The sequence below is a fragment of the Leucopleurus acutus genome (genome assembly GCF_964270905.1).
Source record: "Leucopleurus acutus genome assembly, chromosome: 11".
NCBI classification, from domain to species: domain Eukaryota; kingdom Metazoa; phylum Chordata; class Mammalia; order Artiodactyla; family Delphinidae; genus Leucopleurus; species Leucopleurus acutus.
This window is the reverse complement of record NC_139152.1, coordinates 65,706,233-65,720,630: the sequence shown is the minus strand read 5'-3', so window position 1 is coordinate 65,720,630 and position 14,398 is coordinate 65,706,233. Positions and strand designations below refer to the sequence as shown.

The window sequence follows — 14,398 nt, the reverse complement described above, 5'->3', positions numbered from 1 at the left end:
AAAATCAGGATAAATGCAGAACCCATCATTGGAATTTTGTGAGAAATAAATTGTCAGTAGAAAACAGGTGAGTTTCTGATTTATAAGCTGTTATTATGTTCAATAATATATATTTTACTTATGTTTCATCAAAATTTTAATTTATTTTATTTTTTTAAAGATAATTATTTTATTTTATTTTTAATTAATTAATTAATTAATTTTTCACTGCGTTGGGTCTTCGTTGCTGCGCGCTGGCTTTCTCTAGTTGCAGTGAGCGGGGGCTACTCTTCGTTGAGTTGCACGGGCTTCTCATTGCGGTGGCTTCTCTTGTTGCGGAGCACAGGCTCTAGGCGCGCAGGCTTCAGTAGTTGTGCCTTGCGGACTCTAGAGCACAGGCTCTGTAGTTATGGCACACAGGCTTAGTTACTCGGCGGCATGTGGGATCTTCCCGGACGAGGGATCAAACCCGTGTCCCCTGCATTGGCAGGCAGATTCTTAACCACTGTGCCACCAGGTAAGTCCCTAATACATTTTAATATTGTTTTCAATATGACTAACACCTCTAAATAGACAAGACTATTCTTACATATTTATGGGATTTAGCCCTTCATGAAAGAAGTTCAGAAATCTCCCTTGAGAGGCATGATAATTTGTGTCTAAAAATCCAACCCTACACAGTGGCATTATTAACCTGAATTGTGTTGTAGACTTTTTTCCCAAAAGCTTCTCTAAACAATGTTAAAATTACTATTTATGCCAAGTTTCCTAAAACTTTTTTCTTTTTTTTGTTTTAGTATTTTCATTGGATTTTAATAACTTTATTATGTGAGATTGAACATTTTTTTCTATTATTAAAGTGAAATTTGCATTAAAATAAAACTAACCATTTTTAAATACACAATTTAGTAGCATTTAATACATGCAAAATGTTGTACATCCACCACCTTATCCAATATCAGAACATTTTCATCACCCCAGAAAGAAACCCCATACCCATGAAGCAGCACTCCTCCACTCCCCTCTAAAACGTTTTTCTTGACATAAATTCATGAACACAAAAAATAAAATCATAAACACATAAATAAAAATGGTTGCATGAATACCGCTCTATTCTATTTCAGTCCTTAAAATCATTAAAACGCACTATGAAATAAACCTTATAATTCAAATAAATATATTGCATGCACATAATTTTGTCAAAATAATTATGGGAAGTTTTATATATATGATTTAAATATAATTGACTAAATTGGTATTTCTCAAATGTATTATACAGAACCATAGATTTGTTCAAATAGGTTTGGAAAATATCACACTTTCTATATCCTTATTGACGTCTCATCATAACCTCCTTTGTGTAGTTCAGCCTGTTCAAAGCACATTTGACCATAGGGCACTTTCAAACTTAAAACCTACTGAAATCCTGTGCAATACCTTTTGAAAAATGCAACAATAAATTTCTAATATTTAAATTAAAATTCATCTCAATTAAAAACTTATGCTCCAGAAGATAAAGACTAAATTACAAAATAATCAACCGCATGACAAAAACATTTAAATAATAAACATTATAAAATTTGTTTCCCTCATTGCAACATAGGAACTGAATTTTATGTGAAAAAATAATAATCATGAGCAATTAAAACTAATCAAATTAATGTATGTAATTTGTCTTCACTTACAGATCTTGCAACAGCCTTCATTATAAAGCTTTACAATCCCTTCATTCTAGGAAGAAAAAAGGAATAATGTTAAAATTCAGTGTTTTGTCATTTCATCCTAAACTAGAAATAAAAAACCAACTTTCTCAATATTTTTACTAAACATCACAAAGACTTTATAGAAAGATGATTGAAATTTAACAATTTCTAATAAGAATTTTTGTTTGTAAAATTAGGAGCAGATATTTTGTTTAAAATTTGTTATTTCTTCATTAGTAATATGAAAAAGTGCAAAAGGATTAACTTACTTAAAAGAATCCATTTTAAATACCACAAAAGGTTTTCTTACCAAATCAAAGTACTAATAGGGACTCTAAATAGAGGCCATTATATCTTTTAAACTCCTCGAAACAATCTGAACTACTTTTTGAGACTAGACTGAGTTCCTGAATATAACTGAATGTTAAAATGATGTCTCTTTTTCTTTAATATTTTATTATTCAAAAAAATTCCCCACTTCAGGATGTCTCTTGACAAAGGCTAAATTAAGAAAATTTCATCTATTTTGGAATTCTTACAGTAAGTTGCTAATTGCTTTTAGTAACTTGCTAATTGTAATTCAAATAAAAGAATTTATTCTATAAAAATGAATCTGTGAAATAAGATGATGCCTAAGATTCCTTCAAGAGCTGAAATTCTATTACTTTAGTACATATTGTATCTCACTAGCCAGCCAACTAGCTAACCATCATCACTAAAATGGCACATCATGAAAAAAAAGTGAAACTGTGCTATTTCTCCACACTTAAAAATATTGCCTCGCACAACAGAATAAAGCTTACTTTTCATTAGGGATTATTATCTCCTAAATAATTAAGGCTACAAAGAATCTTTTTTTAAAAATTGTGTGGCTTTTGAAAATCTACTCTCCCAATAGGCTCTTCTACGAGAGAAAAGGGAATTGGAAGAGCAAAACTAAAGAATCAGCAATGCTCTGGCATGTGCTGAGTTTCACAGTGGCCCATGCTCAGAGAAACTACGGCAAATTTCACTTAGGCTAGTATGCTTTAAACAGCGAATGACAGCATAAATCTGCTGTGTGTTTAAGAAAGAGAAATTTGACCAAGTTCTGATTGATTAGTTTATTAATCCATATGGAAAGAAGAGGCTAAGTTGGCTGATCAAAGGATTTTTCAATAATCCTTTGGTCTACATATTAAAAACCCAGACATAGCATCATGTCCATTCAGGGAGACTCAAAATTATTTGGAATGCCATATATAACTCAAAGTGTCAAACTGAGAAAATATAACAGAGCTTTTATGTATACATGAAAATAAAACATTTAGCAAAATAAATAAGCCATAATGTATGTATGTATGACCTTGGAAAACATATTAATGTGTATTTTCTAAATTATATTTAATGCCAAATTTTCTTAGCTATAACAAGGTACAAACCATTTTGCATTCAGTCTCATTAAAAGGGGGACAGACCATACTGTACTTCAGAATCATCGTCCCTTCGTCAGTCTTAACACATTCAAATGTGGTACAATTATAGTTCCAGGTACTCCCCTCCTAAAAATAAAAGAGAAAGTTACTGTTTGCTTATTAAAATCTGCTATATTTCTTAAGTAGAATGTTTCCTATCCTACTGAATCAAAAGTCAAGATTCAGAGAGCTTCTTGTAACATAAAATGTCCATCTGGCAATGTCCCCAAACTTATCTAAAATAATTAAAAATACATATATGTGGCATGTGTGTGTGTGGGTGTTTTGGTTTCATACTAGAACCAAGATGTAAATGTGAAACAAAGCAACAGAGAGGAAAGAAGCAAATAGGTATCTTTTTCTACTACAAAATTAATTATCTAATGTGGCCAAGTGTCAAAGGTCTTGCTCTAATATTCCCTTACTAATTATAAAACAACAAGTCATAATACTTAGTACACCTCCTCTCCTGAGGTTTGTTTATTTTTCCTTCTACTCCCTTATCACCAAAAAATTTAAAAATCTTTGGATGATAGTGATTATTCACCTGTGGTTCTAGTTTTCTATAACGTCTGGTTATTTTTAAACATATCCCTATTCTTTTAACAACTTTTTCAACATACTGTTTACTTCATTCTTTTTTAAAAAATTTATTTATTTTATTTATTTATTTTTGGCTGCATTGGGTCTTTTTTGCTGTGCATGGGCTTTCTCTAGTTGTGGTGAGCAGGGCTACTCTTTGTTGTGTTGCGCAGGCTTCTCATTGTGGTGGCTTGTCTTGTTGCGGAGCACAGGCTCTAGGTGCATGGGCTTCAGTAGTTGTGCCACTCAGGCTCAGTAGTTGTGGCACAAGAGCTTAGTTGCTCTGTGGTATGTGGGGTCTTCCTGGACCAGGGCTCGAACCCAAGTCCCCTGCATTGGCAGGCAGATTCCTAACCACTGTGCCACCAGGGGAGTCCCTAAGTGTTTATTTCATTCTTGATTTCAGAATTCCTATTTAGAAATAAAATCAGCTGAAAATAACTATTATATAATTATTAGGCTGTAATTGTTGATATTTTTTTAATTTTATAATCTGCATTTTAAAATGCTAGTCAGACTCTGACTTGAAGATTCCTTGTGAACCAGCAAACAATTCTGACAAACTTTATTTTCTGTAGATTCTATTTTAATGTATAAATATCATCAGGTCTTCTATGAATCTCAACTGGAAAAGATCTACAAGTCCAGGTATAAAAGAAGATAAAACATTCAAATTTGAATATTAATTCTAATATTCAATTCAAATAGTACTATCTAATTTATCTGAAATCAAAAATTACTTGTTCCATAAGAATTAGATTTCCAGATAACTAAAGCTTATCTTTGAAAGAGCCAAGAGTTAACAATCTTCATATATGTTTACCTATATTACATTACTTGTGTTCTCAAAAAATATTCTAAACATAATTTAATCTTTATTTAAATTTCAGGGCTATCACAGGATTACTGACATCTATAGAGTTTATGTTGCTCTTTTACTAAATCCCCACATGACTGTATATTTTCAAGTAGTCTCTGATTCCTTTTCTCTCACACCTATGTCTCCTCATTTTATAAGCTTCCTTTTTCAAGTCTCCCTCTTTAAAATGATATAATATGAAACAAATATTGCTATGATTAAACAAATAAACAATATCAACATTATTTAAATCAATAACACTATTTTTCACATAATTATAAAACAATAGACTATGAAACAATAAGATAATTGTTCACTTTTCTTATATAATAAAATGCACAGGATTGGAGAAATCTCTTTTTCTTTTGGGTCTATGAGTAATCCCTTGTACTTAAGAACAACATAAATAAGACCTCCATATAATTAAACTATTAATGGAAAAAATTTAAGGATAGCAATAATAAATTGGAACTACCTTCAGGTAATGTAAATTATAAACAGAATTTGTGAGACTCCTAAATCTGATGACATCACTAACAACTGTACTAATCATGGTTCCATTCTTCTATTCTAAAAAAGGAAAGGAGTAGGTCAGTCTTCAAACCTCCATAGAGTTATTATGAGATAACAGAAGAATTCTGAATAATAATTTTATTGTTTTGGGCAGAAAGATGTGGTATAGCATTCATTACTCTTGGGATCTTCTTTTTAAAAATTTTTTCAAATATTCTTAATCTTTTGTCATATTTACCCACTGAAATCTTTGATACCTGAAATAATAAAGTGCTAACAACTTGAGTTTCAGATTTCTATCAAAATGTTTCATTTCAAATGAGTGAATAAAATAACATTGTTCTTTTCCTTTGTTCTAATTATTAGAAATCAACATTTCTCAAAGTCCATTCCTAACATCTGGGGAAAAAAGTAAGGATCTATGATAAAATAAGTTTAAGAAACCATGTTAACATGCTCCTTTACAACAGAAATCAGATACTTTAAAATGTAACTATGTCTTGTGTGCTGTAAGCATGCTGTATATGGGTGTGCTTGTTGTATGTGGAACACTATGTGTGTGTGTGAGTGATATTTTTCAAATTTATAGAACAGCTTCTTTAGAAAATAGCACAGACAGCTACCCATGGAGCACATTTTAGGAACGAAGAAATTCATACCTCATATATAACTGATGTTCCATTTTCCATTTGAAATTTGCAGGATACATTTTTGCAGGTACCACAACAATCATAATCACTTGGCGATGGAGTGTATACCTGGTGCTGTGCATAATAATTTGAATTAGTCAATAACAATACTGATATTTTTAATGAATTCATTCTGAAAGTGCTTCCCAGTACAACCTATGCTGTCTCAGAACACCTGTAAAGCATTTCTGAGGTTGAATTTGAAGCACTTCAAATAATAACTGACTTTATATAGCTGTATTAGAAGTGAAGTAGATGTTAACCTTTACATCTAGCAGCCAAGATTCATCAAGTAGATTTAACAAGCTCAGGTCAAACAAGCTGTATAGGTAATAAGATTCCTGAAGCTCAAGGTTATACACAAGAAAAGGAAACTGCATTATATAGATAAGTTACAAATTAACAGATTATTAAAGAACTATTCAAGTGTATATTTTTAACTTATGGAGTATTCACTCATTCAAATTCTACAGCTGCCATTTAAAGATTAATTAACTCTCACCAGAATGACTTACAAAGAATACTTACAACATCACATTCTTTTGAACAATTCAACATTGTAAAATTCAAAGTGTGGAAGCCTGTAAGGTTATCTTTCTCTTCTAGACACTCTACCATGTAACAAAAGTCCCCTTCCAAATACTTTATCATAGATTGGCCAGGATTCAATACTGATACTTCTTGAAACACACACACATCATCCTTTTCTAAGAAAACAAAAAAAGTCAACAAAAAGTACTATATTAAGTTTTTTATTAACTGATCATTGGAACTTTTATTTAAGTTTATGTTTTTATTGTGATATGCAATTTTTTTCAAAACCAGTAAAGATCTTTACCTTTATATATTGTTAACAGCTCGAGTTCACTTAATAATGAATGTAGCATTTATTCCTTAACACAGAGTAAGAAATTGATTCCTAAACTCAACTGCTATACACTGTTTGAACTGCCTCTAAAAACTATACTTTATAGCAGATTCCAGAATTTTAGCCCAAAGTGATCATCAAGCTACTTGCTGTTCCCTCTTCTGGAAACATAACATGACAATTTTGGGGAGTGGATATAAATGGAGGCAAAATCTAAATCAATAACAGTAGGTCTCTTCATGAAGGGATTGTGTAACATTTCATGTTTTTCGTTATTTTGAGAGAAATTTTTCAATTTTTTGTGTTGCAAAATAAAGTCATATAAATCATACTTTATGATGACGGTAGGTGATATAATGTGCTATCACATCATTAAAAGTGGCTCATAGTAGGCTAGAATAGTGATGAAGAATGCAGCTCAGAAGCTCTTTGTGCCTTGCGAACATAGGATTTAACTCTTCTCTCATATAAAAATACAAAAGTTTTAAGCTATTAAACAAAAGTTTATTTTCTATTAACCTACTAATACTTAATATGAAGATTTGTTATTTCATAGAAAAATCAACCTTATGCTTTGCAGTGTTAACATCAATAATAATAAAACAGTGAGCAAAAATCTCTTTTAGATGTTGTCTACTTTTAAATTAAATTATATACACTAAAAAGAATGCTGGCATCAACTTTAAATTCTGTGAAGCCTCTGAAAATGAATCATTTTTATGTCCTGTTACCAAGTTTCTCAGAACATTTAGGAATATTACAAAAGAGGAAATTGAAAAATAAAAAGTACACTTTTTATACTTAAAAACTGGCCAATGGCTTAAAATGTGTAGTACATCTCAAAACTTATTTTTAATTTATTCATAGTAAACAAAAGATATCAATAATATTCATTATCATTTAAAAGTTTCAAAAAACATAGTTACCACAGAGATACTGTACACATCCACAGTCACTCTGAAAGTTGAGGTCTATTGCATGAAATTCTCCCTATTAGAAAGATATTATTATATGACTTATCAATATGGCTTATTATATTACCATTGTAAAAAAAATGCACAATATAACATCTAATAAGTTTCCTACCCCACAGCCACATAGCAAGTTCATAAAAATATCTGACAGTGAACAAGCTTTGATTAACCCAGTGGTCATTTAATTAGTAGCCTATAGCAAATACTCACAATAAAAATGTGATCATAGACCACTCAATCTCTCTAAACTTAAATTTCCTTATCTATTAAATGAGTGAAGGTGGATAAGATGATCTTTAAGATTTGTCCTAACTTTAAAATTATATTGTTAGATTCTGAGCTTCTAGTGGGCAATTAGAGATAAAAGAATGCTTGCTAACCCTAGAAAATTCTCTTGATGAAAATGTTCTTGATCTGCTCTGTAGAGGTGGTCCAGAACTCTGATGTCTGCATCAGAGCAAGGCTTCTTTAGCATATAAAACAAGAGCAGAAGAGTGTAGTACAATGATTAGTAGCACAGGCACAGGAACAAGACTGCCCTTGTGCCAATCATGCTCTGCTACCTAATAGCTCTGTCATCTAGGGCAGATTACTTAGCCAGTCTGCTCCTCACCTTCCTCATCTGTAAAATGGGGATAATAATACCATCTGCCTCAGAATTGTTGAAAGAAATAAATGGATCAACATATGTAAAGAGCTTAAAACAAGCTGATGTACAGAAAGTGCTATAACCTTTAGCTGTTAGTAAATTGCTGTTACGACCGATGCTTAAACTTTTCCCTACTAGGGAAATGGTATAGGTTCTTCTCAAGTGTAGGACTCAGGCTTAAAGTTTCAAGGATTGTATTTTAAACATCAACTTTTCCTGGGTGTGTTTAATTTTCATATGACATCAGTAATAAAAACTAATTTGATTCTTGACACAAAAAATAACTCAAATTCATAGTAATATATAAAAGGCACTTTTCTCCATAAGCTAATAATATCTCACTTTTTATAGTGCTTTACGAGATGTAAAGTAGTTTCATAAACATTAACACCTTTGATGTTTTATGACTTTTAGTCATTATACAATTCTAATGGGATTGGAAATAAAATATTGGAATACAGAGTTAAAAATAATAATAAATCAAACTCCCCCACTGCATAAATTACTCCAAAAGATTAGATAGTGCTTTTTTAAAATATATCATCTTAGGGACTTCCCTGGTGGCGCAGTGGTTGGGAATCCGCCTGCCAATGCAGGGGACACGGGTTCGATCCCTGGCCCGGGAGGATCCCACATGCCGCGGAGCAGCTAAGCCCGTGCGCCACAACTACTGAGCCTGTGCTCTAGAGCCCCCGAGCCACAACTGCTGGGGCCTGCGCGCCTGGAGCCTGTGCTCCGCAGCGAGAGGCCACCGCAATGAGAAGCCTGCATACCGCGGTGAGGAGTGGCCCCCGCTCTCTGCAACTAGAGAGGGCCCACACAGCAACAAAGACCCAATGCAGCCAAAAATAAATAAATAAATAATAAATTTTTAAAATATATATATATATATATATATCATCTTAGACACTGAAACAAATATTTAGCAATTTCAGGAACAATGGGTCAGGTCAATACCTTTGTAGAACAAGGAATGTTAAAAATAAATTGCCTTGCATGGGCGTTTAGATACAACCCTTGGTCTAATTCCTGAAGATCTCAGTCTATCATTTACTCTCTCTAGACCTCAGTTTTCTTACTTATAAAATGAGCTAAATATATCTACTTTGTAAAGATTCAATGAAATAATATACAAAACTTGTTATGTAAACTGTGAAGAACTTGAGAAAAATACAATATCAGAATTCCACTCTTTTCTGTAGGTTATATATATAATGTATACACAAAATAATCCAAGAGAATTTTTATGAAAGTTACTTGTAAAGCTTAAACATTGTATGCAAATCACAGATGGTAACTCATCATTAGAGTAAATGTTAGATTAATGCTTTGTTTTCTGTTTTTTTTTGCCTCTCACTGTTGTGGCCTCTCCTGTTGCGAAGCACAGGCTCCAGACGCACAGGCCCAACGGCCATGGCTCACTGGCCCAACCGCTCTGCGGCATGTGGGATCCTCCCAGACCGGGGCACGAACCCATGTCCCCTGCATCGGCAGGCGGACTCTCAACCACTGCGCCACCAGGGAAGCCCAATGCTTTTTTAAAATACAATTTAATTAATTTATCTGACATACAAAAAGCTGTATGTAATTGATGTATACAACTTGACATATTTGGAGATAAGTATACATCATGAAATATCACCGTGCCATAGACCTATCCATTAACTCCAAAAGTTTCCTCCCACTCTCTTATTTATTATTATTATTATATTGTGGTAAGAACACTTAGCAAATTTTAAAGTCTACAATACAGTGCTGTTAACTATAGTCACTATGCTGTACAACAGTTCTCCCAGCACTTATTCATCTCGCATAACTGAAACTTTGCACCCTGCTTTTTAAATGAAACAGTGGCATCCTAAGAAGGGTTCTGTTACTTTAAAAACTGCCTCATTTATTCCCCTGAATACAGCCTTGGCCTGAAAAGTCTGAATGAGTTTCTAATGATATACATTGTTTGAAAAGGAAAAGAAAAAGAAAATCTTTGTGAAAGAAAACATGTCTTCTTTGATAAATAAGGCCAGGAATATATTATCTTTCTCAAGTCTTAGAGGCATACCATGGAGGTAAATATTTAAAGAAAAAAAAAAAAGACTTGTAAAGCACCATAACCTCCATCTAATGGTTAAATAAGTGATACCAGAGTCATAATTATTATTTCTAAAAATTAAATTTTTGGAATTTCTATAAGGTTTGCATGTTCATACATAACCCCTAACAAGGTACAGACAGTTACATGTTTATACCCCCTCCTCCTCTGAAACAGATGCATTGTTAGTGCACTTTCTTAAAGAATCATTGGAAAACCTTTCATCATTGAGGTAATATATTTTCAATACTGTGCTTATTTTAAGACCGGTGAACTTACGTAGATATAAGGCTGGTAGATTCAGTCACCAGTGGAAAAAAAAATAACATATTGATTGTACTTTCCTGTCTCAAGTATAATTTAAAATGTTGACTGCTCCCTAATATCAGAGAAGATTTAATCTACTTCAGTACAACTTAAAGAGAATAATTCCATTAACTCTGAAAAGAAATCAGAAATGAAAGCAATAAAGGAAGAATAAACTGATTTAAATTATATTAAAATTCAATAAAAATATGTGTTCTTACCACTTCACAAGTTGGCACAACAAGACTTTCACAGCTACATTCTAAAAGGCAAAAAACAACATATTTATATTGATCGTATATATTAATACATTCTAGTAAAACTTTAAAATATGAAAATTAGTTACCACAGTGCCATATTGGACAACATTGACCAGATACATTTTCTTTCACAAGTTTCATATCTTGTGCACAGTCGAGTAGTGGCGTAGGACAGAGATTTGGCTCACACACTAAATAGAAAAATAACATGAGTAAAGATTAACTTCACGTAGTTGCTGGTTTTCACTAGCTACCATTTAGTTCACTGCCATTACTGATGTGATACATGGACTTGGATCTCCCCAGAGCTTCCTCTCCCATCACCCAATTGCAGTGTGTTGGTAAGGACCGAACAAACACAAGCACATACAACAACAGTAGTAGAACTAGGACACACTCATCAGGTTAAGAACCCTGAGAAATGGCAGGGGGGCAAGAAGAGAAAGGAGGTGAAGAGGGTATGGAATCACGTGTATATCTAGAAAGTCTAGGATGATGAGAAAAGTCATAGCTAATCTATTTTGGGGAGGTAACAATACTGTCCAAGAAGCACTCTTAGATGTATGAAAACATTACATGTATTTAATATGCTAGAACTCAACTAAGGTCTCATATAACAGTACAATTAACATGCACTGGCCTTCTTAAATATTGAACATATCTAGATATTTTTAATTAGTTAAAATATACTTACCACAGTAATACTGAGGACAACAGAATTGTGTAGTATTAAGATCCACAGTGAGAAATTCTCCGTCAGTACATAGTGGAATAGGTTCAGTGCAGGATTTGCAAACTAAAGGTGAAACAAAAAGGCAAAGTCGCAGCTGAGCTAAAAACAAACTAGTTATCAGTTCAGATTACTGTACACATATAAAATCAAAATAAAAATACATTATGTAAAACAAAATAGGAAGCAAGGAAAATAAGGATTTAATAAACGGATCTCCTTATTTGGTCATAAAAACAATAATACTATCTGAGTGTATTGCTTTATACTTTCCCAAGCACAGTGACACAGAAGAACCATTTTACCAGAAATATAAGATTTCAGGAGTAATTTGTTCTTACTAGGATCAAAATACCATTGATATACTTATTTTTCTTAATTCACTACTCTGGATCACTCCCAAGAATGAACAATGTAGTAGGCACCTGTTCTTCTGAGCTCTTAGCATCCCTCTTCCAACTTTGATAACAACTCTCTTAATGCACTTGAGGAAATGCCTCACCTACGCAGCCTTGGAGTGACTCTTAATAAAGGTGCCTCACTCTTACCAGGCCCATGTGTAGGAAAAACCCACTTTGTACGAATGAGAATGTCTTTCTATAGCATTTGAGTCATAAATAGAGGCACATCGAGACGAGAAACGGATGTTGCTGACTCAATCATTAGTGACTGACACCTAGAGAAGCTGGTTTCCCTTCTTCCCAGGGCTTGACTGAATGCTTCATCTTGATTCTACAAAATCTTGATTCCCCAATTCTCCCAATAATTGGTTGTGCTTAAGCTAGCCAGAATCAATCAGTTGTTGCCACTGCAGTCAAAGAACCTTAAATGATACAAAAAGAAGTGTTTTGATCTACATAGGTTTATCTGAAACCTACATTAATCAACAGCCTTTGATATGATAATTCCTCAGTGAAATGGTAAAGAGAATTCTTTATTTTTCAAAGTCTAGTTTGTCAGAATATTTAGCTCAAATTCAGTTATTTCCCAGACACCTTTCATTTATTTCTACCATTCTCTTTTCGAGATCATCTGCTTACACAGGATATACAGGAGATGAAGTTTTAAAAAGGTGAGCTGCTTAGCAGAGTCGTTTATTTCGTTGGTTATTCAGGAAAGCCAGGGCTAAATTTTTCTTTAAAAAGAACTAGGTGTTAGCCTTATTTTTTGTTTTTGATTATATTACCTTGATCATGTTTTCAATGATATACATAGTCTTTGTCGATAGGGAAAAGTAGTACTAATTGAAATAATTGTCAAGAATCATTTAAAATGCTGTACTTTCTTTTCTGCTATTCTTGTTCAGTTGAATTTTAAGAGTATATCAGCAGAATTTTGGTTACCATTGAGTCCCATGAAATTCATATGAAATGAGAGATTTTCCCTAGATCCTCCCTCTTCTTCCAGGAAATGACCTCACAGAATGCTTACCACAGGCAGGAGGAAAGCAGCAAGTCTCTTCCTCTTGAACCTGAAGCATGAACTGGTCTTCTCTGCATTCTGGCACTGCAATTTCGGGGCATTTGAGTGGGTCACATTCTGCAGAAACAGTCCAGAGATATTTGGAAATGTGTATAGAGTGAGACAATAAATAAATGAAATAGTGTGGCTCAGTTCTCTTTGAATTTAGTGATAATTAGCTCATTAAAACAATCTTAATCTTAGCAGAAATATATAGGAAATAGCAGGTTATTTATATATAAAATAAATACTTTTACATATAAAATATATGTAAATAGACATTTAAAATATATATATAACATTCTATTAATCATATATATGATTAATCATCTGTATGTATGTATGTGTGTGTGTATATATATATATATATATATCTCCTGCCATAAAATCTTAGCAGAAATATATAGGAAATGGCAAATTATTTACAGTTAAAATATACAAATATATACATTCAAAATACATATTTCCACTGAAATTAAGGTTTTTAGAATGAGTTAATTATATATATATAATAAATAGATTTAAAGTTCATACATATACATATTTATAAAGAAATTGCAGGTTTTTAAAAAGCTACCTTTAGCAAGACAGCTCTGCAAACAATCTTTTATAATAAATTTCCTTGTAGACACAAAAATGAGAATTTAATCCACTACTCTGAACAGCGAACCTCATTCTTACTTTTCCTAATTAATTACTCACCACATTGGTACTGTGGACAGCAAGAAAGAGGGCTATAGCCAACAATCAATTTTTGACTATCTGTACATGTTGGAATGGCAGTTTCACACAAAGTCATGTCACAGCCTGGAAATAAACAGAAGTATTAAAAAACTTGTGAACACAACTAAAATCCTGTGTTTCTAACTCAAAGCAGGGAAATGATTCTCACTATGCATGTCTTTACACTACAATTAAACCATTCAGCTCATAGAATGGTCATATGTGAAAAGGCAGCAGAGTTAAGGTCACCTATTGTTGTCTTTGACCCCTGATTGTCATAAGTCAAAGATTCCCAGATCTTTTATCTTCACGTATTTCTGAATATTATTATTTGATAATAGCCAGAGTTTTGCATGTCTATTTGCAAAATCAACAAAACTATAATGAAGTAAAACTTGCTTTGAGAAAGTGTAGGTGACATTTATGGCAATACTTTCATTGCTACTTTAACCCCATACATTTTTTTTTTTTTTTTTTTTTTTTTTTTTTTGCCGTATGCGGGCCTCTCACTGTTGTGGCCTCTCCCGTTGCGGAGCACAGGCTCCGGACGCGCAGGCTC

General features: G+C 32.9%; 1 protein-coding gene across 2 annotated transcripts in view; it reads right to left on the bottom strand.

Annotated features, from left to right (window-relative positions):
• Positions 1-14,398, bottom strand: part of OTOGL (otogelin like) — a gene marked incomplete at both ends in the record, with an annotated part of 153,818 nt that overhangs the window by 4,418 nt on the left and 135,002 nt on the right. For both annotated transcript variants that reach the window (XM_082849594.1, XM_082849595.1), the window contains 10 exons: positions 1,665-1,710; positions 3,104-3,223; positions 5,750-5,854; positions 6,308-6,486; positions 7,574-7,637; positions 10,887-10,927; positions 11,012-11,116; positions 11,620-11,721; positions 13,087-13,194; positions 13,819-13,923. In XM_082849594.1, the coding sequence (XP_082705720.1) occupies positions 1,665-1,710; positions 3,104-3,223; positions 5,750-5,854; positions 6,308-6,486; positions 7,574-7,637; positions 10,887-10,927; positions 11,012-11,116; positions 11,620-11,721; positions 13,087-13,194; positions 13,819-13,923 (975 nt within the window). The remainder of the gene's footprint in view (positions 1-1,664; positions 1,711-3,103; positions 3,224-5,749; positions 5,855-6,307; positions 6,487-7,573; positions 7,638-10,886; positions 10,928-11,011; positions 11,117-11,619; positions 11,722-13,086; positions 13,195-13,818; positions 13,924-14,398) is intronic.